Source organism: Pieris rapae, chromosome 1 (assembly GCF_905147795.1).
Source record: "Pieris rapae chromosome 1, ilPieRapa1.1, whole genome shotgun sequence".
Taxonomy (NCBI): domain Eukaryota; kingdom Metazoa; phylum Arthropoda; class Insecta; order Lepidoptera; family Pieridae; genus Pieris; species Pieris rapae.
In genome coordinates this window covers 4,568,369-4,593,047 of record NC_059509.1, presented here as the reverse complement: position 1 = coordinate 4,593,047, position 24,679 = coordinate 4,568,369, and the positions used below count along the sequence as shown (strand labels likewise).

Genomic DNA, 24,679 nt, shown 5'->3' with positions numbered 1-24,679 from the left:
ATCGAACCTGTGGCAGGGGTGATTCAGCCCAGGTTATATAAAAACACAAAGTCTTATCTTAACAAAATGTATTTCATACAAAGCAAAATGATTTAAATTGTTGAAATCATTGCACTATTTTATGTAATCACAGAAACAATAAAAAATTGGTTATACAAAAATAATCAGTTTCAATATTCTATTATATGAAATCCTAGCTATTCTTTGATAAAATGTCAAAAGTTCTTATGAAGATGTCTAAAAATTTTTTTTGCTTTATTATTAAACTCAAATTAGAAAAATAATGAATAGTATCATAGCTTAGCCTGAGGACAAAAACAGGAGTGCTTAATTTCACATTTAACATAACTTATACATAAATAGGTAATCACAGTACAAAGTAAAGCATCTTCATCACCTAACGCATCACAGTTTATGCACTCAGCAAAAAATGGACTATTACATAACAGTCTTTGATACACAAGGCAAAACATATTCATTTCAGGTTTCTGTCCCTTCTATTACATAAAACGCAAAACAAATAAATTTTTTAAACATTTATTTTGTAAATTCAAGTGAACAAAACTTATCAAAATCAGCAACAACACAATTCCAACAAGTATAATGTAAATTTGAAATATTAGATACTTTCAATCAAAATTATAAATTCCATGCAAGATTCCAGTATCTAGACAAGTAACAACAAAGGTGCAAGGATTTTTTTTGCAGAGTCCTATTGTAATTATAATATATTAGTTGAGATCAATTGCATGTCTTACACAAACATTACAAAAAGTTAAGCATCCTGCTAAATTTTGTAATCTTAAGGCTACAGAGAATAATCGGTATTGTAATGTTTTCTCTTTAAGGTTTGTGAAATCTTTAAATGAAGCAGTTATTTATTATACTGGTTTTAAGAGTTTTACAAAACCTATTAAACCCGAAGCAATATGTCAAAAATACATTTAAATTTTCATTAAGAACAAATAAAATATTTGAACCAATACAACTTAGGCTCTTTCAAGAAAAGAGGGTATTGAGTGTCAATTAACTTCAGATGTGCATCCAGCCCATTTGTAACCTGTTTTATAAAAAAAAAAGAAAAACTTTTCCACAATAATTTCTTTCAAAATCTACTCACAATATGAATCTACAGATATTACAAGTCTACAAATCCAGATGTCTACAATGTTTCTTGAATAATTTAGTTATTGCTCTATTGTATGATTAAAAGTCACCTCCTATGAATACTAAATACATATATGCTACTACAACATCAACCAACTAGGAAAACAGCAAAATTTGAGCCAATTTCATAAGTAGAACTATCTTTGCCATACAAAAGTTTCGCAATAGTTTATCAAAGCGAAAGCTCCTCCATGCCATATTATACATCCTGAGAGATTGCAATCCGAACTACGCTTATACTTGAAACTCTCGTGTGACAAATAGCCCAAATTACTTTTAGAGTTATATTTGTTGAAAAACTACTCTGAAGTGCTATACCTCATGTCGGTAAGCAGATCATCTAGTAGTAGTTCTATCGCTTTATTTTGGTTGTTTTGCGGCTATAGTGATGGTTGGAACGGGTAGTTCAATGACCTCTACTTCTGGAAGCGGCTCACGCCAGTAAACAGCTTGAGAGAACTCGTCACTCGGCTCGCATAGTACTGGAGGAAACACTTGATCCACTAGCACGGTCATATGGGAATACCTGGAGGACAAAAAATACCGTTATTAACGAAATTGGACTTTACAATTATGTTTGTTTATATCCAACAAACTAGGCAGATTCTGATGAATTTTTGATTTCTGAGTATAGGGGAATGACAATGTACGACTTAACAATTGTTCGTTCTGTGGGGTTCAGAATATTGTACCCATATATTTTGTAAGCAAATAATTTTTTAAGCTGGTCATGGAACTAAACATTTGTTTTTAATACTAATAAAAAATTAAGAGAAGTATAGTAGGAATTTTTAAATGTAATATTTCGCTGTAACAAGACATCAATCGAGAAAAAGTAAAGATATGGCAATGAACATATTATAAGAAATTAATAAAACAGACACAGACACACAATATAACAATTATATAAGAAAACACAAACTATAACGGGAAAATTAAAAAAAAATAATAGTAAAATATGTATACTAATAATTATGTAAAAAATAAAACACACACCAGTTATTTTACCACCACCAAATATTTAACTAATGGCATCATTGTAGATGCCAGAAAAATTCTTACATCATAGTACTACATATAAGTATCTAAATCCGCGCGTTTCCGTATCATAAACAAAACTTAATATGTGGTACTTTATTATTTAAAAAAAATCTTTTTATCAGATTTAAGTTTTTAAAGAGATTTAGAGTTATTTAGAGCAAACATAGAATGTTAATTTTATGTAAGTACACAATACAGATGACATGTCGATGATGGCCGTTGATTGTTAATATATTGTAAGTAAGATAGTAACTATTCAATTTATTATAAAGTTATAGTTTTAAATTCAGTATCAAAATCAGTGGAAATATGGTTGGGCTATACATAGTACATCAAAATCTATAGATTTTTTAATTGTGTAGATGTTTTAATTAAAGAAGAATTTGTTGATATTTGTGTACATAATTGTGAATGACAAAGCAATACATATGAATTCTTTATATATTAGAAGAAATATTTATACCCCATGATAAATAAATCATTCGAAATCCACCGCAATAACTAAAGATGTCTCGCAGCATTTGACAAAAAGAGACGAAAAACGACAAACTTTAGTGTGCAATTGCATTGCTTTAATTCTTATGCGCTAATGTGACATGTATTATTTGTGATATAGTGTTTTACATATCAACATTTTGTCTCTATTTGTTTAAACAATATTCAAACTCATTTGTTCTACATATAGCAAACCCAACAAAGATTTCCACATAAAATTGAATAGCCTTAACAAGATGTTAGGGAAAATGGAGAATTATGTTTAAGAATGATTGATTTGAAGCCCCTAATTTCATGCCGTCTGGCTTACCATAATCCTTTTTAAAAATAACAAAAAAATCGCGCTAGCTAATATTTTTCAACGGCGGGAAGAAATCATCGACCATGTCACTTTGCACGTGGTAACTGAAATATAAAATATTTACGCGTTACTAATGTTATATTGATGGTGCAAAATGTGACATTGACATTTCTTAATTGTCTGCGATCTGTTTCAGCTATTAATGATAATAGCTACAACAGGTTGCAAAAAAATAACAAAAGTATTGATATTAGTGACATATACGAATACATTAAAATTACAGTATTAATAAGGAAAATGTTTTGTTTTAACCCCTCTGTCTCTAAGCGATTAACTTACGTGGATTGGAATGTTTGAGTAAGTTCATGCTTCAGCTCCCCCTTATAGTTGATGGTGAAAATTCGAACTATAGGAATTCCCACAGCTTGGTATGCCCATACGTCCTGTAATGTTTATAAATAGACTCATTATTATTTAATGGGCCAATTTTAAATAAGGACACACAGATTATAAAATATGACCTTAATCCTTATCAAAATTATGCTGCTAATAATTTGAATATGATTATCACCTATAAAGTGATTTATGCGTGAAAATCATTATATATCTACTCCCAATATTGCTTATCGAAATTTTGTCAATTGTAAAAAGTTTAATAGGCCACGTCATAATATTCAATAACCATATTTTTTACAGGTACAAAACTATATCTTTAAGGACAAAGTTCGAATCTCTACCAATTAGTTATAACCGATTTAAGACAAAGTATTTATTATACTCACGTTAACCCGATTTCCATATCCCGCATAGAACGGGGTAGACCCGGTCGGGAAGAGAGCTTTTATGTCAGCCAGGCATTGAATTTTGAACTCCTCTGGCTTTTTCTCAATGACCTCGCGATGGAAGGCCCGTAGTAAAGAGGTGGGGTTCAATAACAGTGGTCCGTCAGGTAGACATGTTTCACCTTGCTTTATTGAGCGGAGGTATTCCCGGGTAACCTGCAAATTGTGGTAATATTAATTTATATGAAAGTACGGCCTCTTTTTTATGCGTTATTAAAATATTTGTAAAAGTGAGAATTGTAGACAAATCAATAACGCCATCGTATTAAAAACTATACGATATATTAATGAGAATCGAGTGCAATAAGGGTAACAAAGGACGACCTTCTAGTTCCTCCTTGCATCTATTAAATAGTTTGGTGAAAAAGAAGGGGACAGGGACCCCTTCTGAATGTTTATTCACTCGAGAGTCTTATTACATATAACAAATCAACAAATATAAACAGTATTTTTCGTATTAATGAGGCTTACGTGATATCTTAATGTTATTCTAAAAATGTTTCTTAAGTATTAATGTGCAATACATAATCATTATCATACTGTTTATATTTGCGTATGAGTCAGCCTCATAAAGAAGACAAGTCCCGTCTTTGCTTAAGACTTTATCACATGAACACTCTTAGCTTTTATTATTTATTATTTTTATCTGTAGTGTATTTGAGTCTATATAAATACAAAATAACAACACCTGATAGGGAATAAGTTAATATAATTTGCCTATTTCACTGACTTGGAAAAAAATAAAGGTTTTGGAGCCATGCCTTGCTTCCTTGTTTAACAAATTCGACATACAATGTGCATTTCTTCTATTTTTAACTATTTATTTATTACAATTATTCTGAAGTTTATTTCTATATAAATATTTATTATACTTACACCGGCTTGTCCAATAGCCCTCGCGGAGAGGTAAAGTAGCTGGTATCCATTGTTTTTTATCTTCGTAAAAAGTTGCGCGACGCCCGACTGCGCCCAATCTTTTCCAACTAGAGGGAAAATGTGACCTAGCACGTCCGACCTAAAATCAACAATCCCAATAATTTCATACCCAAACCTAATCATAGTACCTGATTGATGGATTGTACGACACGACAACATGATATTATTTAGTTCTTTCCGATATATTTTAGTATTAACACATTGCTTTCGGTAATGTTTATGAATTATTACTATACATATATTATGGGACTAAACAAAATAAATGTTCTATATACAAAGGGAATAAACAGACCTACATTTGTTTAGTTTAGACAAAACCAAGCGATCAGCGATTTATTTTTTGTATCCTTATAATTTGCATTGCGTCTTTGTTTGTCCTGCGAGACCGATTTTTGACATATCAGTTCGCTGAGCTATTTTCGAATGAAACTTGTACCCACGACAGATATGAAATATATTAGTTCGTTGTTCACACAATGATCCTTATCAATTTTCGTTGTTATTTTCAAAGATTCATTGATGACAATTACTACACCCAAAACTAAATAAAAAAAAATCATACTTCTGAGAACGATAAACTACAGACGACAAAGCATAATTGCCCTATTCCAATTCAAATTTTGATAAAACAAATCATTATCAAAAACATGAAAAACATGAATGCGGTTAACTTAACATATCGCATTATTATCTGCGGTTGGAAACAATGGTTTCACAAGGCCGTAAAAGTAATACGTGACAACGATTTTTATCGTTCAAGTCTAGTTTGTTATGCGAATTTCGTAGGCGAAATAGTAGTCCTTGAAAAAAAGTACACTTCCCCATTGTGTTTGTTTATTGCGACAGATTCGTATAGCAACGGCGAATCTAAAATTATAATATAAAATACATATATGAATTTATCAGTCACAAATTCCAGAAATGGATGAGAGCCTATAAGAGATACATTGTTCCTAGACATGAAGAACAAAATTGACGCTACGTATTTGGTCTTTACTGGTCTTCTAGTATTTTTATTTAAAAAAAGTGGCGCTACAACTTCTGTGCCACACACACGCCATCGACGTTTTGGATCTAAGGCATGTTTGTTTCCTTACGATGTTTTCATTCAGCTTGCAATCGAATGTGAAATACCCACATACGCAAAAAGTTCATCTACCATCCCGGATGTGCCACAGGAATTAGAAGCTACGGTCCTCAGCAACCTGCCCATGCTAGTGTTTAATAGAGAAGAAAACAAATATTCTTGTAGATTGTCTCTCTTTGATCGGTTTTTTTTATAGGTTTGATTTAAAAATAATATACATAAGTACTTACTTAGTGATGGTTCCGTCGATGTCCGATATAACGATTTTGTGGTCGTACCGCCAACGGAACACATTGCATTTGCAGCGCGAAGTGCCTTGAATTGCCGTCGTCACACTGAAGACCATCTCATTGATGCCCTCGCGGAGGTTTAATTTTTTCTAGTCAAAGAATAATGAGAAGAATTTAAATTTTCAATTCATCTGCTAAACTGTTCTTGACGTTATTGGAATCAGGATTCAGGAATTCATTTCTTTTTAGGGTTCGAAACATGATTATATATATAATATGAACTGAATGATATATAATATGAACAAGATGGCTGTCAATGCAAGACATTTTTTAAAATCTTAATCTCACTTTATTATCACACGAAGTAATTTTTTATATAGATATATACGGGCAGGAGGCTCACCTGATGTTAAGTGATACCAGTGATGCCAGAGGGCTCGCGAGTAATGGCGTAACAATGAGATTACAAATTGCTCCATCCATCGATTCTAACCCATATAAAAATGACGGCCAAAATGTTCCGAAACTTTAAATTTACTTATGCGTTTATATCCATAAATATGTCCACTTACGATTTGATCAGAGGAGAGTCGCAACGTCTTACGGAAGGTGGAATGTCTTCGCGAGCCCTGCTGTGTGTCTTGATCAGAATCTGAAGAACTTTGCTCGTGACGATCACCTAAAATTAATTCATCACTTTCTAAACTAAACTCAGAAAAAATACGTATTAATACAAATGCAATCAACCGTCGCAGAAAACAAGACTATTTTTTTTTATCGTGAGACCGATGCAACCAAAACTTTTCAAATTTATATTATTTTCTATGATAATTAGTTTTGTGCTGTCAATCTTGTAAAAGCCTTTGTACGAAATATTGATACGTCATGAGCGAGGCAACTATTTACAACAACGCTCTAAGTTAAGATCTAATATACAACTCTCATACTGCACACTAAAACCTCCCGCTTCAAGTAAAAGAAGACCAGACATGCGAAGCTTACTTTGATTGAAAATTTGTTTATCATCAAACTCTGGTATACTCTCTTCCAAGTCTTCAGGCTGCAAATCTTGGATGATAGGAGTGTCTTCTTTACTTTCTACATTTGGTGTGTTATTGTCTACTTGATCCAGTCCCGCTAAATCCTTCACTTCTGACTGAGGTACTAGTTCCTTTAGCTCTCCTTGTTTAGGCGGAACGTCTGGCCTGCAAATAAAATATGTTTATCATTTTCGTATTAAATTTTAAATCTTGATTAAAAAAAAAACAAAACCATGGTTTGGGTATTCCTCGTGAAGCAATAAATTACGTGTTTGATATCGCGAACAAACGAATACACACGGGTTAGGACTTCTATTCATAAAATAGAAAATAGATAGAGATATCTGTCATTATTAATTAATCCAGCGTTCGCCGGAAGCGTTTTCTTTCACCCTTGTTTCTGCGACTTTGCAAAGCAGACGACTGACCGGTATTTTCATTTTAAATATTAGGAGGCATGCCTTTTTAAGTTCTGTCATTATATTTCCCTTCAATTTGGATCTGTTATATATTCGAATGTATTGGAATTTTGAATATCAAAACAGTTAAAAGTATTAGGATTAACGCTATTGTATAGTCACAGCGTCGATTGGAATCTTTCAGTTTACGTACGAAAATGAATCTTTTTCAGGAAAATGATCGTGCAATAATTATCTACAACTTTAGATGACCTGACACGGCTTCAGTGTTATGAAGTCTGCGGACTGTCGAACGTATCCTATTAATCTTAATTTGTTATAATTTCGACACTAGTAGACTTAATTAAAATTATCGCAAAATAATATGTATGCCCTGATCGTTGGTATTCTTAATCATCCTCCAGAGCTATCGCGGCAAGGAATTATTGCCATTGAATCAATTTGCAAAGCAATTCTAATTTTAATTTGTTGGTATGAGAAAATAGGGTTCTTAGAAACATTCTCCATGTACTGTAACGATAATATGTAACAAAAAATGTCGTTTGTTTTTTTTTTATTGTATAAACTTGTTAACAAATTAACAGATATTTTACAATATATTAAATATAAGAAATCTCTTAATAAACAATATGCCCAACAATGTGAATTATGCTTCATATTAAAATTGTCACTCAACAATACGATAACTAGTGTTCCGCAACGTGACAGAAAATATGACATTAAAATAGGCTATCGCTTGGCTCAACTCATTATACAGTATACACGTGACTTTAAAACGTTATTAGGGCTTTTAAATACGAGCAATTTAATCTCAGTGTCGCAGTTTTGTCGTATTTAACTTAGCTTACAAAACTAAACTGTAAAATCTTTTTTTTTTCTATTTTTTGTAACTAAGCTTGATTTTGTCATAGTTTAATTTAAGTCTTCTTTATATTTATAAGCATTTAGCTTTAAAAGTGTACTTTATTAGTTTTATTACTATTAGGTTTTTGTAAGCAAAATTCGCTTATATTTTACGTAACTTCCATTAGCTGACCCATAAATAAATAAATCTGTAATTGTGGTAATATTCCTTTAAATATTTTCGTTATGTATTCAAGTATATCAAGTATCCTATGATTTAATACATAAGAAAAAAGTACTTCTACGCCTGCTCTAGCAGATCGGTGCTAACTTACCTAAATACCTTTACCCATGCTTTTAAAATTTGGTATTCTTCAGCTACACAATATACTCAAAGAACAGTACTTGATTATTTTTACTACATAAACTCAACTTAAATGGTGCAGTCTCGTCTGATCTCTCCCTTAATGCTAAGTTCAAAGAAATGATGTCTAGACACAACATGTTATTCTGAATAACGTGTTTGTTAACGTTTATTATTAAGTTGTTTACATATTGAATTTCTTGCTATTTCTTTAAGATTACCAGGTAATATTGATTCATAATAAATAAATAAAAATTCTAATAATAATGGCGTTCTGTTTGTATTGTATAGTAAGTAGTAAATGAGTAAGTATTGTAAATGTTTAATAATATAAATATTATTTTATACAGTTTATAATTTATATCCGAGACTTGTTTTTAATATAATATAAAATACAAATTAATAAATATTTATAAAAAATCAGCCGTGCTTTTCCCATGAATGTTGAGATGATATTTGAAATGGGAACCGTATGCTACTTTTATATTCATTAAAACTATGTAATTTAGTCGAAGTCGAAGCAGTCGACTTTTGTTAAAATAATATATATATTTTCTTCGAGTTGATCAAGAGAGCTGAAGGATCCACTGGTATCTCAAGTTATTGTCATTCCTAAAGTTAAGGTTCAAACTCCTAGTTGATATTACTAAATAAATGGTTTTCTGCTTAATACAATTTCAAGTTACAATTAACGTTAAATTTATCAAAATAATGCTCACAATGCTGACGTTAATTTTCGAACACATTTAAATAACTTAACTAATAATTTAAATACGATTTAAATATACCAAAGTAGGAGGAAATCGTTAAACATTTATAGGCTAATCAAGTCGACCTTCAACAAACAACAAACGCCTTAGGCGAATCGATCAAAAATATAAATTATTCATTTACGATTCGCAATTTTTTTGTAGAGACACACCTATATCACAGTAAAATAAAAGTCATAGACCTTAATTTCATAATTATTTTTTATCTTTATAGATGCTGTCAATTAGCAATGTTGTCAATAGCTTAGATCATACATATTTTTATCTTATTATATATGAGTTGATCCGCGTTAAATTTGATGTTTTATTTATATTCACATACATTTTAAAGATATCTTCGTTATTAACATTAAGAATAAGACTTGAAACCAGATCTAGTAACATTTTAACCGACACTATTTGTTAAAAAAAATAAAGACTAGAAAATACAGTGACAGATAAAACAAAACCTCTTTTCTATTCTGTTATTGAGGAACCGCGTTATTGTACACTATTTATTATGTAAAAATGTTGCATTATCTCCATATATGAAATTTCGTTATACAATCAATCATTTATTCCGATTAGACCAACTAAAATGGCACTTTTGAACGTTACATAAAATATAAAGATGATTCTAGTTGCCACGTCCAAAGGTAGTTTCGTGTGGAGAAGAATGGACAACACTACTGAAAGAAATACTTTACGATTGTACTAACCTCTTAGAATCCGTGTTAGATCTTCTCCAATACCACCACGAATATGTGCGAGGCTTCGCTGCGTCTGTCGGTTGAGACTCAGAAGGTTCCTTATCCCCTTTGTCTAATTCTTCTAGCACTCGCTAAATAAATAATATCATTAATTAATTATACTATTTAATCTGGAGTCGTAAGTACGGGATAGGACTGGAAGCTCAGAGGGGTCATCGAATAGCTGGAAATCTAAGCCTAATTTATAGAGAATTTGTACCAGGTTAGAGAGCGTACAAGTATTACGTAACGAATTGGGCAAGGGGGAGGTTTGGGGTAAAACGTAACGATGCGGGGCGGGAATTTAATAATACGTTATTGTTAATATTCTTCTCGACTTTCCGATATTTTACACCACATAAATGGCAACTTTTAGGTTTAATGAGTTACTGGATGGTAACGAAAGTATAAGGCACAGAAACGGCGTTACGGCGCGTTACAAGGGGGGGGGGGGGAAGTCAAGACCAAAATTGCGAGATGTAATACTTGAACGCTCCCTTAAGACGCTGAAATAATCAGTATTAGAATTTAACAGTTGATGATATATTGTAACAAATATATTTGTTTTGAATTTAGAATATTGAAACAGGGCGTAGAAAACTTTTTCGAATTGTATAATGTAGGTCGACTTTCGTATACCCACAATTTATTGCAGACTGAATGTCGTTATATCCTTCGAATTTTATCTTGTTTTTGTTATATAATTACAAGTAATATAATTTTTGTATGAGTTATTTTAGTAAATACTTACAGTAGGCAGAGGCCGTCTATACGCCAACAGCGATAGTATCAGCGGTCCAGCAGTACGCCATGGGAGTGTGCGCGACCCAATACGTACTTCTAACCTTCCTTCTGCCGCGAGCCGGCCGCCCATCGAACAGAACTCCTCATATGGAAGCACGTGTGAGACGGCACCTTCTCTTGCGTATAGTTGGACTTCACCTCTAAATTATAAGAAAATATTTAAACATCGGGAAATAATTAATAACAAAAAGTATTTAGTGAAAAACTGTATGATCCACACAGATGATGAAAATTGGCCACTACCAAACCGGTCAAATGACCCCATCCAAATAAAATATAGGAGTACAATGTTTCTGTGTACCCTGTTCTCGTGTATTTACTATAGTCGTAAACGGTATATTATTTTGAAGTTTACAGTTTCAGAATATTATTAATAATAATAATTAAGTATAATACTAGACTGTAAACAAAGTTAATAAAGCTAAGTAGCCAAGTCCGCTACAAGCTTGAATATTGTTTAGGCTTAAAAAATTTAAGTTTTTTACTAGGTTCGTCTACATAACGGAAGAGTAACATGTGACTAAATGCAGCTATACATATTTATTTTATTAATTCTATTATTGTTATATGTATATAATTTTCAAGTCAAACATCTACATATTTTGTGGTATGTGCAAGTCCTATTTCGGTAAGCACTAAAAATATTCATACTTGGCAAGATTCTATCATTGACGTAAAGCCAGACATCATGTTGAGACAGCTGAATAAATATAAAAATAAAGATCTAAGTTTGGATAAGTCTACAAGGCACAAAGCTTGGATAGATTCATACTAATTTAATTAAGACCAATTGTGCGAGACTAGGTTCCTCCTTTCTAGATATAGCACGATGCCATTTTATTTACTCTCAAACAGGTTTTTAATGTAACTCTTTTGTATTTAATTTAAAAAATGGTTTATATTTTTTTCTATACATTCCATAAGTTAACTTAAGTACTGATCATCATGTACGTTGTCCTTAGTAGATAGATATGTCATAAATTGCAAATTTGTTTCGTTAAGTGAAACTGTCAAAAAAAGCCATAATTGGAAGCTGGGTCGCGCCATTTGACGTGAAACATTTTTGTATGGACTGAAATCTGAAACTCGGCGCAGTGGAAATTTTCAAAAAGGTGGCTGCGATATAATATAATATTTATTAATCTTTTAGATAAACAAATATATTGCTGTATTAAACTTATGGATGGTTTGTTGTGAAATAGGGAATTAATAAAGCTTATGGCACTGTGAATATCATATACATACTTGGCAAGAATTTTATCATCATCATCAGAATCCAATCCCGGTGGGTCAAGCGATGCAGGCGAAGCCGGAGAAGCAGGTGACTGCGGTAGAGACGGACCATTGCCCGACTCGTATTCTTCCTCAGTAGGGCCTTGTTGAACGGAACCACTAGTTCCTATATTAATAAAAAATATAATACGTTGTAATGTTGTAATAAAAGTGATCATAAATATTATGTAAAAAGGACTGGGAAATTTAGATTTTTTACTATACAAACACGAGCCTTTTAGGAGCGTCCTTTGCTCAAAGAATATTTTTTCATTATGCGTTTCATGCAAATAATCGAAATAAAAAACTTTATTTGTTATGATTTTAAACATGTCTGGTGTACCAAGAGACAGATTTTAATAATCTCTGACAAACTAATAAGATCCAGTATCAATTACTCATTTCACAGAAAATGGAATCATAACGGACTTACTGCGATAAGATTTCATAAATCATTATAATTTATTAACGTATCTGGGGTTCAAAGATCGAAACATAGCGCGTATTATTTGAAAAAAATAGATATGTAATAACAAATGACATCGTACCTGTGCGATAACGCTTTGTGTGGTGTTTGGGAAAGTACATGTTCGGATCCACTTGACCCTTATCTAGATCGTCTAAGTATACACCTTCAACACCCGGCTCCGCTTCCCGAGAGGAGATAAACCTGAACATCCCACTTAAGACCCCACGTCGCTCGTGCCTTTCTTCATCCGAACTTAAGGGCTCCGTGGGGGAAGCGGGCTCAGCAGGGGATGCTGGTGAAGCCGTGTCAGTGGATTCCGTCATTGTTGTACGAATCGGGGGCTCGGGTAACTCCCCCCAACGCCATGACTGAGATGGTTTATTCCCAGAAGTTGTTCGCGCTAATTCAACTTCCGTATCAGACTGTACTGGTGTACCGTGACGAGAACCTTTCCTGTTCAAAACAAAATATTTAAATCAATCGAAGCCGTGAAGTAAGCTTTTGTCTTCATTTTAAAATGGCGCTATTGACACTGTCTGAAGCTTCTATTGAAATTATTTATATTGTTCTAGACGTATAATGTTTTTAACATAAACTTTAATCGATACTCTGTTTCTTATAAAACAGATTTAACACGTTAATTTAAGCGTAATATTTGAATGATTTTTTCAATTATTCGCTCAAAAAACAGTTTTGTCACGTGTATAAGCAAGCAATAATTAGCAGTGATACAATTTTTGGAATTTTTAATGGAAGTAGGGACTGACAAAATCAATGTGATTAATTAAATTGATATACAAATTTGTGGTAATTCTACTATATGTAAATTATTCTATTCAACAATTAAATGATTTGTAATTTACATATGTATAATATAACTATTTTTTTCAAAAATATATTACACATTAATTTGAATAGTGAGTGAATAACTAAACGACAATCATGAACATCGTACGTGCGAAAGCGTACATTATGTACTTACGCCTTTTCTTAATAAATTTTAAGACGTGATTGTATGAAGAATCGATTATTTGTTAGTTTGATATAAAAATATGTATATGGAAATTGGACATTTGAGAAATTGTATACGGCTAAGCTAGGCGAACGGCTGAAACTAAAAATCAATCAAATAGCATTAAAAAATCTAGTTCCATCTTAAATATTTTGGAATCCAGTATTTAATTTAAGCTACATTTGATTAATGTTTAGTGCATTAAGTATATAAGCTTGCTGATAAGAAATAAATAATTTACGTATGTCTGGAGGCAGCGTGCACCTCGAACGCTGTATCAGACAAGGCCAATGGTATGCGGTTATCACCATTCAACTTCAAGTTTGACATTTCTTCACTGCAATAACATATTGTGTTTAGAAACCATTAAAAAAAATATCGCGAGTCCTATATGTACAGGACTATAACAATAGTTTAAGATCATACGTACAAAAAACGGATAATACAAAAAATATTTAAATGTAATAAATTTCGGAATGTCTAAATCTTAACCATAATTTATTTTTCTACTTTACTTCAAACCTACATGAAATTTTGATTGCAGCTGTTCCTAGACCTGAATAGCAGATGCTAATGAAATGGCTTTGTTAACCATGAACGACTATGAAATTCTGATTTTGAAGCAATTCCTTGAACCTTTCAACCCCTTCAATAAAACTTCCTCTTAACATAATACAGGTAATACTTACTCGAGGGCAGCTGCCTCGGTATCACTAAAGAAGTGAATGTCTGTGGTATTAGGAATGGTGGTGGCACGAGTTTCAACCGTGAAATCAGATTGACTGGAAATAGAACTAGTTGAGGACTTTCGATGGTGCTTCTTCTTGGAGCTGAATTTTCTTGTTTTCTTCTTCTTTTTTCCATTGCCATTCTGCTTTGGATCTTCCATTGCCTCTATGGGCCTAAAGTCATTGTGTTCACTTATTTTTTGTACTGTTTGGCATGCTTCAGTGTCAAGGCTGAGTTTCGTCGCCGAGAAAGTTTTCGCAACTAGATCCGGCCAGTCTGTACCTTCGTTGAGTCCATCCATCTCAAACAAAGCTTCATTATCATCATTTTTTTCTTCTTTGGTAGTTTTCTTTGAATATTTACTTAGATCAGGTTTCTGCATTGTCTTTCCGTCGGCTGTGTACCTGTGACAGACAAATAGTCTTGTAACACATTTTTTTTTGAAATAATATAAATACTTTCAGCCAACTATTTTTATCAGAACTCTTCATGTTATGAATAAAAATAAATAAAGAGAAAAAGTCAAATCAGCAAAATATAAAAAATTAAATTAAGTCTTTAATTCATTTAAACGTTTTCTAGCTTGACAAAAGAGGATGACGTCGTCAGGAGGCAATGCCATTGCCAGGCGTTCAACTCGTGCGCATTCGCGCATCACATCGAAATAAATCCTGCTTAACTGGCTTTAAAATAACTTGACACACTTTCTACAGTAATGGCATATTTTTTACAGCTTTGCACAACTCATTTTAATCATTTTTGTACCTCAAACTTCATACATTAAATAGACAATTAACTGAAAAAGGTTTATATCAGCTTATGAAGAAAGAAATTTAACTTAAGAGATTTATAAAATGATGATTATATTGTTATTTCGTTGATTCACGAGTCAGCTAATAAATACGTCAAACTCTTTGAACCTTCATTAGACATGACAAGTCAATTAAAACATCTACTTAATATTCTTATCTACTTATGAAAGTATAATTTACGCACACAATTCTCTTAGAGTTTTTTTATACACTATGAATTACACATGTATTGAGTTGCCATTTCCATTTAAAAATTTCATCATTTTCAATATCACCACTGATAAAAAGGTACGCATTTTAACACTTTTATGTACCTCATACTGTAAAAATCGTCATCGACCCGAAATAAACAAGTAGAGTGATTAGTTGATTTTTCGGTCGAAGAATATTGATATTAAATTTGATTAAACCTTAGGATATTAAGATTGCAATCCAACCTAATTTGTATTATATACTATAGTATAAAAAAATTACCTCCGCTTTGTGTAGTCAGATGCTTGGCCATGATCCGGTTCCACTGCAGAGAGGGAGTTTCTTCTTCTAGGCTCGTATAGGTCGTCAAACCGACTTGCCGGTATTGGCGAAGTGGCCAAGTGAGCTGAACATTCCGCTTCATCTTCTCCGACCTCCACTACGAAAAACGCCTCGCCTGACTCACCAAGCTTCATGTGAATTGGCAGAGGCTCTCCATTGAGTTCAAGATCCACCTATAAGTCACGTCGATTAGTTATGCAAACTATTTAATATGCTCCTAATTCGCCAGCAAATGGTTGTTTTGATTAATTAAATGGATACTAAAAAGAATCACATTTTTTTATCTAAGTCTTAGTAGGTAATAGTCACTAGCATGTCCCTGTGACCTTCGTCGACACATATAGATAATTTTTAATGTGACTAATATAATTGTTTTGCAATAAAACATTTTTATATGCATTGTCATTGTGACCTAACCGTTAAGTGTGGAAAAACCTTAGAAATATTCAACCGAACCCTAAGCAATGAATATAACAGAGACAAAATGTTCCATTAGGCATTTTAAACCCGTTTTCGTAATAAAACAGGTGGCCTCGTGTAGACAAATATTTGTGCCAATTTTTTTTTATACATTCGAGCAGAATTTGAACCCACGACTGGCATTTTTCCAACTGTGAATCAGTCACACATTTCCTCTCTCCTTTTGGCTATAGATAACACGGCAGCGATAAACGATATTATACAATACACACTAAGGATGACTATATCTACATGCTTTCATCCGGTGTGGTTCACGCTTGCGCAAGTTAACGCAAAATGGCACGTATTGTCCATCAAGCAAAGTATATTTAATTACAAACTATTACTATTCTTGTCCAGAATCGTCGAGACTAGACGAAGTGAGCTGTCACGAGAGATTCCACTCCCGCGAAGTTTTCCATTATTTGTTTTGTTAACGTTTACTTAATAGTTCATTGTTTCATACCAATTCATTTTTAGCCTTAAGTCACGGTTTTAAACAATTTTCATAGAAATATTAATTGGAAATGAAATCTCATTAAGAAAAAAATGTTTACACGAATCTGAGTCGCAGTTATAAATATAGTTCTCAAAATGTATTATGTATTATTATTAGCTGATTCGTCACTTTGCTTAGGAGTATAACTTAGATAAAACTATAATCAATTCTACAGTATTCATTTGTTCATAATTAAAACGTGAAAACAATTGGTGACTGGTTATATGACGACATTCAAACGTCATTTCCTTTAGTAAAGAGGACAGATTACAAATTCGTTATTAAAATTGCATTATCAAATATCACATTGTAACAACATTAACATACTGCAAAATATTTAGTCACATATTATGCTACTGAAATGCGTACATTTTTTTAATAATTGTTAACACAATTACCAAGATATCAGTTATTGTCACAGGAAAGTAGGGATCACTCACGCATTACCAAAAAACCCAGAAAACTAAACATTAGATCCAAATTTATTTCTTTTTCTGATGTTATCAATTTGGTAATTAGATATGGAGCAAAAAATATTCAGATCGCTTCCTGAATTTATTATGACGTAAAATTCATACAGAATAGTATAATAATATCACTTGGTAATTTTGGCAACACATTTAATTCCATATTAATATCTCATTGTAATGTATTAGTGGTATTGTCCGAGTTTTGTCAAGTCTTATAAAAATGCAAATACATACATAGCAAGTTTCTATTTACCACATGGGGCAATGGTTTACGTCATAAATGAATGTAGCAATTGGTTATATAACTGTCTATAATCTTTATAAATTCAGCAAGATAAATGATATTGATTATATATTACGTATATGAAATCGTTCAACAAAAATCGCTATTATTTTAGCAATACTGCAAGGTCGCCCACATTATATAATGATTTGTTTAATCAAGTCTGCCAATGTATTTATAATACAAATTAAATGCCTTGAATTTTTGATACATATTATGCTCATGACATTTTATTATTCGAGTGTGTCAAGGTTATATGTGAAAAATTCTCATTCCTTTATTTTACGACGCAATATGGCACTTTCTTCTACATTCCTCTTTGTTTATGCTCGCAATCTAGGTTCCTGGCCTTGAAGTATGCGGATGTACATTTAGATAATTTTAGCCGACTATTCTAACATATTTCCCCCAGACTGGGGCTGACAGTTTCGTATAGCTTTTGGTAACTGGGCACCAAATAATAATTTGTTTTCCAGAATTGGGGTAAACGTTCTTACGTTGATTAATTTATGTCTTGCGGCGAACGTATTACCTAGGGGGCTTGGAACATGTGGGTGACATGTTCCATTTGCGAGACAATATCAGTGAGCAGCTGGTTCCACAAAGTGATAGTGCACGGCACAACTACCTTAAAAAACGCTCAGTTGTGAACAGCCAACGAAGTGATACGGGTGGAATTTCATACTCTGCCTCGATGTCCTATAAAGAAACTCATCTGCAGGTTCGAACAACTCCTCTGAACACTCTCCATTGTAAATGGGGTAGAAGATTCAGATTGACCCCACTTCTCTACGCAACGCCAAGGGATCAAGTCACTCGGAGATGGTTTTGTAACGCAATTTCCTCGTATCACACGAATATTCCGCCACATAACGAAATATTTCGGTAGTACCTACCGAAATGTTTCGTGTTTCGTGTTTAATTTATAATGAATTATTTTTTCTTAACATTTGATTTAAATATCCTTTAACGAAAAAAGTTTAATGTGAATTAATTGTATATAAAGCGTTATATAGGTTCTTACGTTATACGAGAGTACTCCTACACGCGTTTCCTTTATCACGGAACCAATCTATCGTGTTATAAGGGGAATTAATGTACTCTTAAGGGTTAAGCATACGCAACCTTTACTTTTTTATGAAGGAAGGAATTTATGGTTTGAAGAAGACTTACTGCGCGGTTATGCTCTTATAAGTTCTATATAAGTCTAAGTACGCCTATAAAGTTCAGCCTTAGGTTAATAATTACCTCAGTACTTACCACTTTGAATCTGGAGCGTAGAACACCAAGTTTTCCAAATCGAACGTGAAACGGTGAACAAGTAAAACTTCCGTCAGGCTGCTCCACCACGATCACATCTATCGCTCCCGTCAACGTAGCGCTGTTGATCTCATTATAGAATTTCTTGAAAAAAGTCCCGATGTAATTCATAGAATACATGGTGCTTGCTTTGTTGCTTCCTTTTCGCTAATTTTCATGCACTTTACTTTCACAGCTTAGCCCATATTGATTTCTGAAACAAAGGAATATACATATAAAGTGTTTCGCATCTTCTGTTATCATAACATCCGAACTTTAAAAATATACAACTTAATACAAAAACAATAGAAAATCAACAGCGGAAACGAGAAATTTCTAATAACTTAAACTGACGTGGCGGAACTAAGAAACCATTTCCTTTCTCCTTCTAATGCAATTACATATTACTAAAAGTAGTTTCATCTGAAATAAACTCATTTTTGAATTAGATATAATCCGTTAAGAAATACAAAATTTAACTCAAATGGTTCAGTTAATTTATAACGTCAACGGTTAACAGTTATTCTGACTCTCTTTTAAAATCATGCAAAAACGAAAATTTATTCGTCGTCATATAATTTCTTTGTACGAAATAATAAATCATAATAATTACGTAAGTACGATAAAACTTCACAATGATTTGTATCTTAGTATAGCAAAGATTTATCGATTGTTGCAAAGGTCAATCTACGTCATTGGCGATTATAAACATATAATGACAATCTCATTAGCGGTTCTCATGAAAAAAATATAGATCGCCCACACAGTGTATGACGCAAATTATACCATACTCCGAACTACCCAGTGGTAATTGTATATATATTAGTTATTTATAATATATGCATACAATATAAAAATAATTAATTTATAAATCATACGCATTCTTAATATGTAATTCATAACAGACTTAAGATGCAATGGTCTACATAACGAATAAAACCATCTTTAGATTCATTCGGTATTCATCACAAAACAATGAAGATTATGTAACAGGCATGTAGTTTATAGATAAACATATTTACAGTATAAATTTTCGAATGGCCGTTAATAATAATACGCCGCCATCGTGATGTTTCTCTTGGAAATTTCAAAGGAAAATTACATTTTTAAAAAAAGGAATAATTAATTAATCACGTCCATTCAGCTAATATAATTAAATTTGTATATTCAGATGTGAAATAATTAATTCCAAGATAATGATAGTGATAAGGCAAATTAAGCTACCACGTGTATCTTCTCAGTACTCTTTTTAGTCCGTGATTTGCTCAGATCCTAGAAACATACATACTTCTAGTACTCATCTGGAAGCAAACTGTTGTAACAGACATTCAATTGTAGACTCTGATGTCTAGACTTTTAAATCTATGAAAGGTGTTTACAAAAGACTGCAAAATTTCCATGCTATACATTTTTATTCCTTTTTTTTGTAACATTTGAAAGGCAATTTACAAGAATCGTCCCAGAGAAAAAAGCTCTAATACATGACAGCTGTATAGTATAACGTCAAAATGTATTATAACTGCATGTTTTTACATGAATTGTGATGAATTAGGATTACATATAAATTAGATCAAGGTTATGTTTTGTTGACCGCTGTCTGACCACTAACAAAATGTCTTATGAAAAGGGATGATCTTATAGGGAAATCGTTTTCAAATTTAAATGACTTGCGATATTTTGATGACTGGGAAAAGTTATAAAAATTAATTGCAACAGAAATTTGTATTGATCTGGCGACTTACACCCGAGCTTGTTTTATAATCTCCCTTTTACTCAAGATATCCTAATAATATTTTTTTTAATGACTTGTAAAATGTCAAGTGTCAACTTTTTTCTAAAAACAAGAAAATAAATTAACGAACAATTTTGGTACTATGTTACAAAGGACACAATCAAACCAACCCCAGGTGTCAATCATTAAGAAACCGTATAGCAATGTAGCCCAGGCCCTCTTGATAACATAATTTGCCATTTTATTTTAGACGATAGGAATAACGGTTTTATCAATATACATTGAAAAATAAAATGAATATATTTTACAGGAATCTTAACCTATCATTATTATAATTTCTTATCGGGCCTCTCAAGCCAATTCAAGGGTAAATACTGATTAACGATATCAAACCTCTTTAACAGTTTTATTCAATTTTTGAAAAAATAATTGATTTATTTTCTCCCATATAACATTTACAATAATAAATAAATTTACAGTAGAGAAGGTATTGGGAGACTGGTTTCCAAACTATGTAATAGATAACATATACTTAGTTCGAATCGTGTATGCCACTTGAATTGTTTTTTTTTTTGGTTTTAAGTAAACTGCTGTAAAGAAGGGTAAGTTGTATATTGACACTCATAAAACAATAGTAGAAAATATAAAATTTTAAATTCATAATTACAATTGTACAACACAGTATGTAACAAGAGTAGGATTTCACACTGGACTTTTTGACTTTTGACTGACAGAAAATTTTCAATAAAATAAGTATTTTACAATAGCAATGAAGGAAATGAGTTGACACCCACATAACCAATACCTAGAACATCCAAACTCTATGCTTAGTCTTAGTTAGAAAATAGATTGGACAAAAGTAAACTTTTGTATACACTAATATACCTTAAACTACCATGATGAAATCGAAGTTTCTTGGGTTCACAAGTTCTTAAAACACTTTTATAAGAACTCTTGTAACAATCGTCCTTTGTGTTACCTAGTTTGTTTTCGATAACAATATAACACAACGAGATCAAGGTAAAATAACGAGCGGAAACGAGGTATCCGCGCCGAATACTTTTACAAACTGATCATTTACAAGTTCACTGTTCATGCTTGATCGTTGGAAGGCTCGTAAACGTGTCGCGTTCGTGTTGTGTGACGTCCCAGCTGATACATCGTTACACGCACACAGCTAGATGATACAAATACAACACAATATTATTTTACACTACACATATAAAGGCTTGTTGAGGGAAACAGAGCTAGTGTGTACACGCACTATAACCAACGCCGATCGCGTGTTATATGGCGTGATGTCGTACCACGATGAATGAAAGTAAACCAAGAATTTGTCAATTATTACGAAAATGCTAATTATAAGTATTAACTTCTAGATACATATCTTAACATATTGACCTTTAAGTAATTCGCAAAATCATTTATTATCAATTTTATTTTATATTAATCGAATATTGATATTTGTATTATATCAAGAATAACGTAAGTATGTACCTCAAAAATTATACATGTATTATTTAGTCGTGGAATCGATAAGAATAGCTGAATATAAACAATAAATATCAGATATTGCCACTTTATTATGGTGTTAAGAGAAGCGCGTCGTCCATAACTGTATGACCTATATTTGACAACAGCCTGTACCATCATTTAAAAAGTAGTAATTAATTATAACAGAAAATAAAGATTAAATTGCCCAACTTAATCTTGACCGTCATAAGTTTTTGTTAAAGGATTGTTAATATTTGTTAAAAACAATTATTTGTTAAGAAATGCGTGGAGGGGAGCAAGAGACAAATGTAAACTATACATAAATAATGATCTAAGACATTTTTAGAGGACATTCTTAATTTTCAATTCATTTGGAGATACATACTTATCTTGTATTAATTTGATTTAATCCCGCTCGAGGGCATGCGTAGCCACTTTTTCAATAATAAGGCGGCGTACGGCGTAAGGCGGGTACATAAAATTTAACAATTTATTATATTTAAAAAGGCATCGTTTGCATTACATTACATCCTTTAATTCCTTTTCAATTTTAACCAAAAAATTATAGAAATTCCATTCCATAGAACCACGTTACCTTTGAATTAAAAAGCAGATGCTGTCAGCTTCAATTGTACTTTTAAGGACAAAGTATATCCAATATAGGTAGGTAAGTATCCTGGACAGACCTGCACCAGCCCACTTAATCCTATTCGTCTAGTAATGGGTGTGTCATGACGCAGTGTTTACTAGACGCTTATCAACGAGCCTCTTGCGTATTATTCAAATTTACAAGGCCAAAATTTTATGCGCAGCGTCGTTAACCATATATTATAAGCCTTATTACAATGACAATAGCTGTGAAATTTGTAAATAGAATACTTAAACCTTTAAAAGAAATATTTTCATTATCAGATTGATTATTGCAGAAATTATCTAATGCGCATTTTATTACACTTGGCACACTAGTGAATAACAAAAACATGTTTTGAATGATCTAGTCAGTGTAGTTTACATGTAACACACACAACATATAATTTTGTTTGTATTATATTTACAGTCATAGTAATAGAAAACACTGTAAATACCTACCTATTATTATATAAAAAAAGAACTTTTAATTTTATACATAGTCCATAAAAACATATATACATATAACACCAAAAACTATGTTAGAAGTTATATTAATATTAATTTGTTTTTGGTTAAAGGATAATATAATAGGTACAAGCCACCTTACTAAATTATCTTTGGATGCTTTTGGCGGTATATGCATATGGTGCCTAGAAAGGCGGTGTAGCAGAGGGCTTTGAGTGTAGACCCAAGCCCCAAGCTCCGGCGTCAAGCTCGACATCCACGTCGCGTGTGTAAGCGCATTTACACCTCATTTTAAAAAAAATGTTTAATATGTTTTGTGTGTATAAAGTGCTTTTGCGCAGTGCTAGGTTTTTAGGTTTTTCTAAGTTATTTTTAGGAATGTTTTTCAAGGATAAAATAAATATTTATTTAAAAATACTTCATTATATTAAGGGTATAACTTAAAACATGGCATGGCCTAACAAAGCCTAATTCAATACTATTAACTAATTAATCAGGCACCCCAAGTAAGGAAAAACTTCTTACTTATTATTATTATTACTCTCTGCCATTATTTTTAATATTTATTACATTTTAATTCAATCTCAAAAACAGAAATTTTACTAAATTGCAAACTGAAAAAGTAGACAAAAGCTAGTCTGCTTACTTTTTTTACAAAGAAAAACACCTAACCACATAAACACTACAGTTTTAGCTAAGGGTTTGACATTCATGAGGTTTAGCTCCAAATTTGAAACAAAATTACATATTAGGCAAATCAAGCTATTCACAATTTGCCTTAAAAACTTGTAAATCACACTCACAAAAAAACCTATTTCTGACTAAAAATATTTTGCTTAATATCCAATTTTTTCAAGTTTTTTAAAATAAAGATGTGGGCCATGCCACATCAGTATGCCATACTACCAAGACCCATATGTATGACAGTATCTGAGCATCTTCACATAAAGGTATGTAATAAAATTCGGTTGTATTTACATAATAATAAAAAAAAATCGTCTATACAAATTCCAGGATAATTTTTTTAAGTTATTAAAATGGATGCTCATTTTAAAATTTATTAATGAATTATAAATTACTTTGATAACAAATTGTTTACTATCTTCTAATGCTATGCTAATGCTCAATACTTAGTATCGGGTTAGACAATTATTTGTACCTAATCAATAATTAATTAACATAGAGACAAAAAATTACAGCATTATGGATAAGCTGAAATTTAAATGCTTGAAAAATTATGAATTTCCTTTGTTGTAAGCAAACATCTAAACACAATGGTATATTTCTATTACTTACATGATAAAATGCTGATAAATCAGTTTATTATCGACTTCACTATCGAGTTATTGATTTTTAATTTATTGTTAAATTTAACAAACGAAAACAATAACTTAATAAATTATCAATTCGATTTAAAATGAACACTGAAAAGTGAAAACTGGATTGTCGGCTC

General features: G+C 32.0%; 1 protein-coding gene across 4 annotated transcripts; it reads right to left on the bottom strand.

The window, feature by feature from the left end:
* Positions 1–51: 51 nt before the first annotated feature.
* LOC110994882 (phosphatidate phosphatase LPIN3) lies at positions 52–24,679 on the bottom strand. 4 transcript variants are annotated; one of them, XM_022261778.2, is made up of 16 exons: positions 24,523–24,679; positions 18,867–19,119; positions 15,836–16,068; positions 14,510–14,953; positions 14,062–14,157; positions 12,888–13,261; positions 12,313–12,466; positions 11,015–11,207; positions 10,234–10,355; positions 7,102–7,304; positions 6,672–6,778; positions 6,100–6,248; positions 4,723–4,861; positions 3,787–4,002; positions 3,344–3,447; positions 52–1,693 (listed from the first exon to the last, which is right to left on the bottom strand). In XM_022261778.2, exons 2-16 carry the CDS (start codon positions 19,044–19,046, stop codon positions 1,528–1,530), a joined length of 2,880 nt encoding a protein of 959 aa, XP_022117470.2. In that variant the 5' UTR covers positions 19,047–19,119; positions 24,523–24,679; the 3' UTR covers positions 52–1,527. The 4 variants fall into 4 exon arrangements, with proteins under 4 accessions (XP_022117470.2, XP_022117469.2, XP_022117472.2 ...); XM_022261777.2 differs by lacking the exon at positions 24,523–24,679 and adding an exon at positions 21,523–21,720; XM_022261781.2 differs by lacking the exons at positions 52–1,693; positions 24,523–24,679 and adding exons at positions 3,028–3,108; positions 21,523–21,720.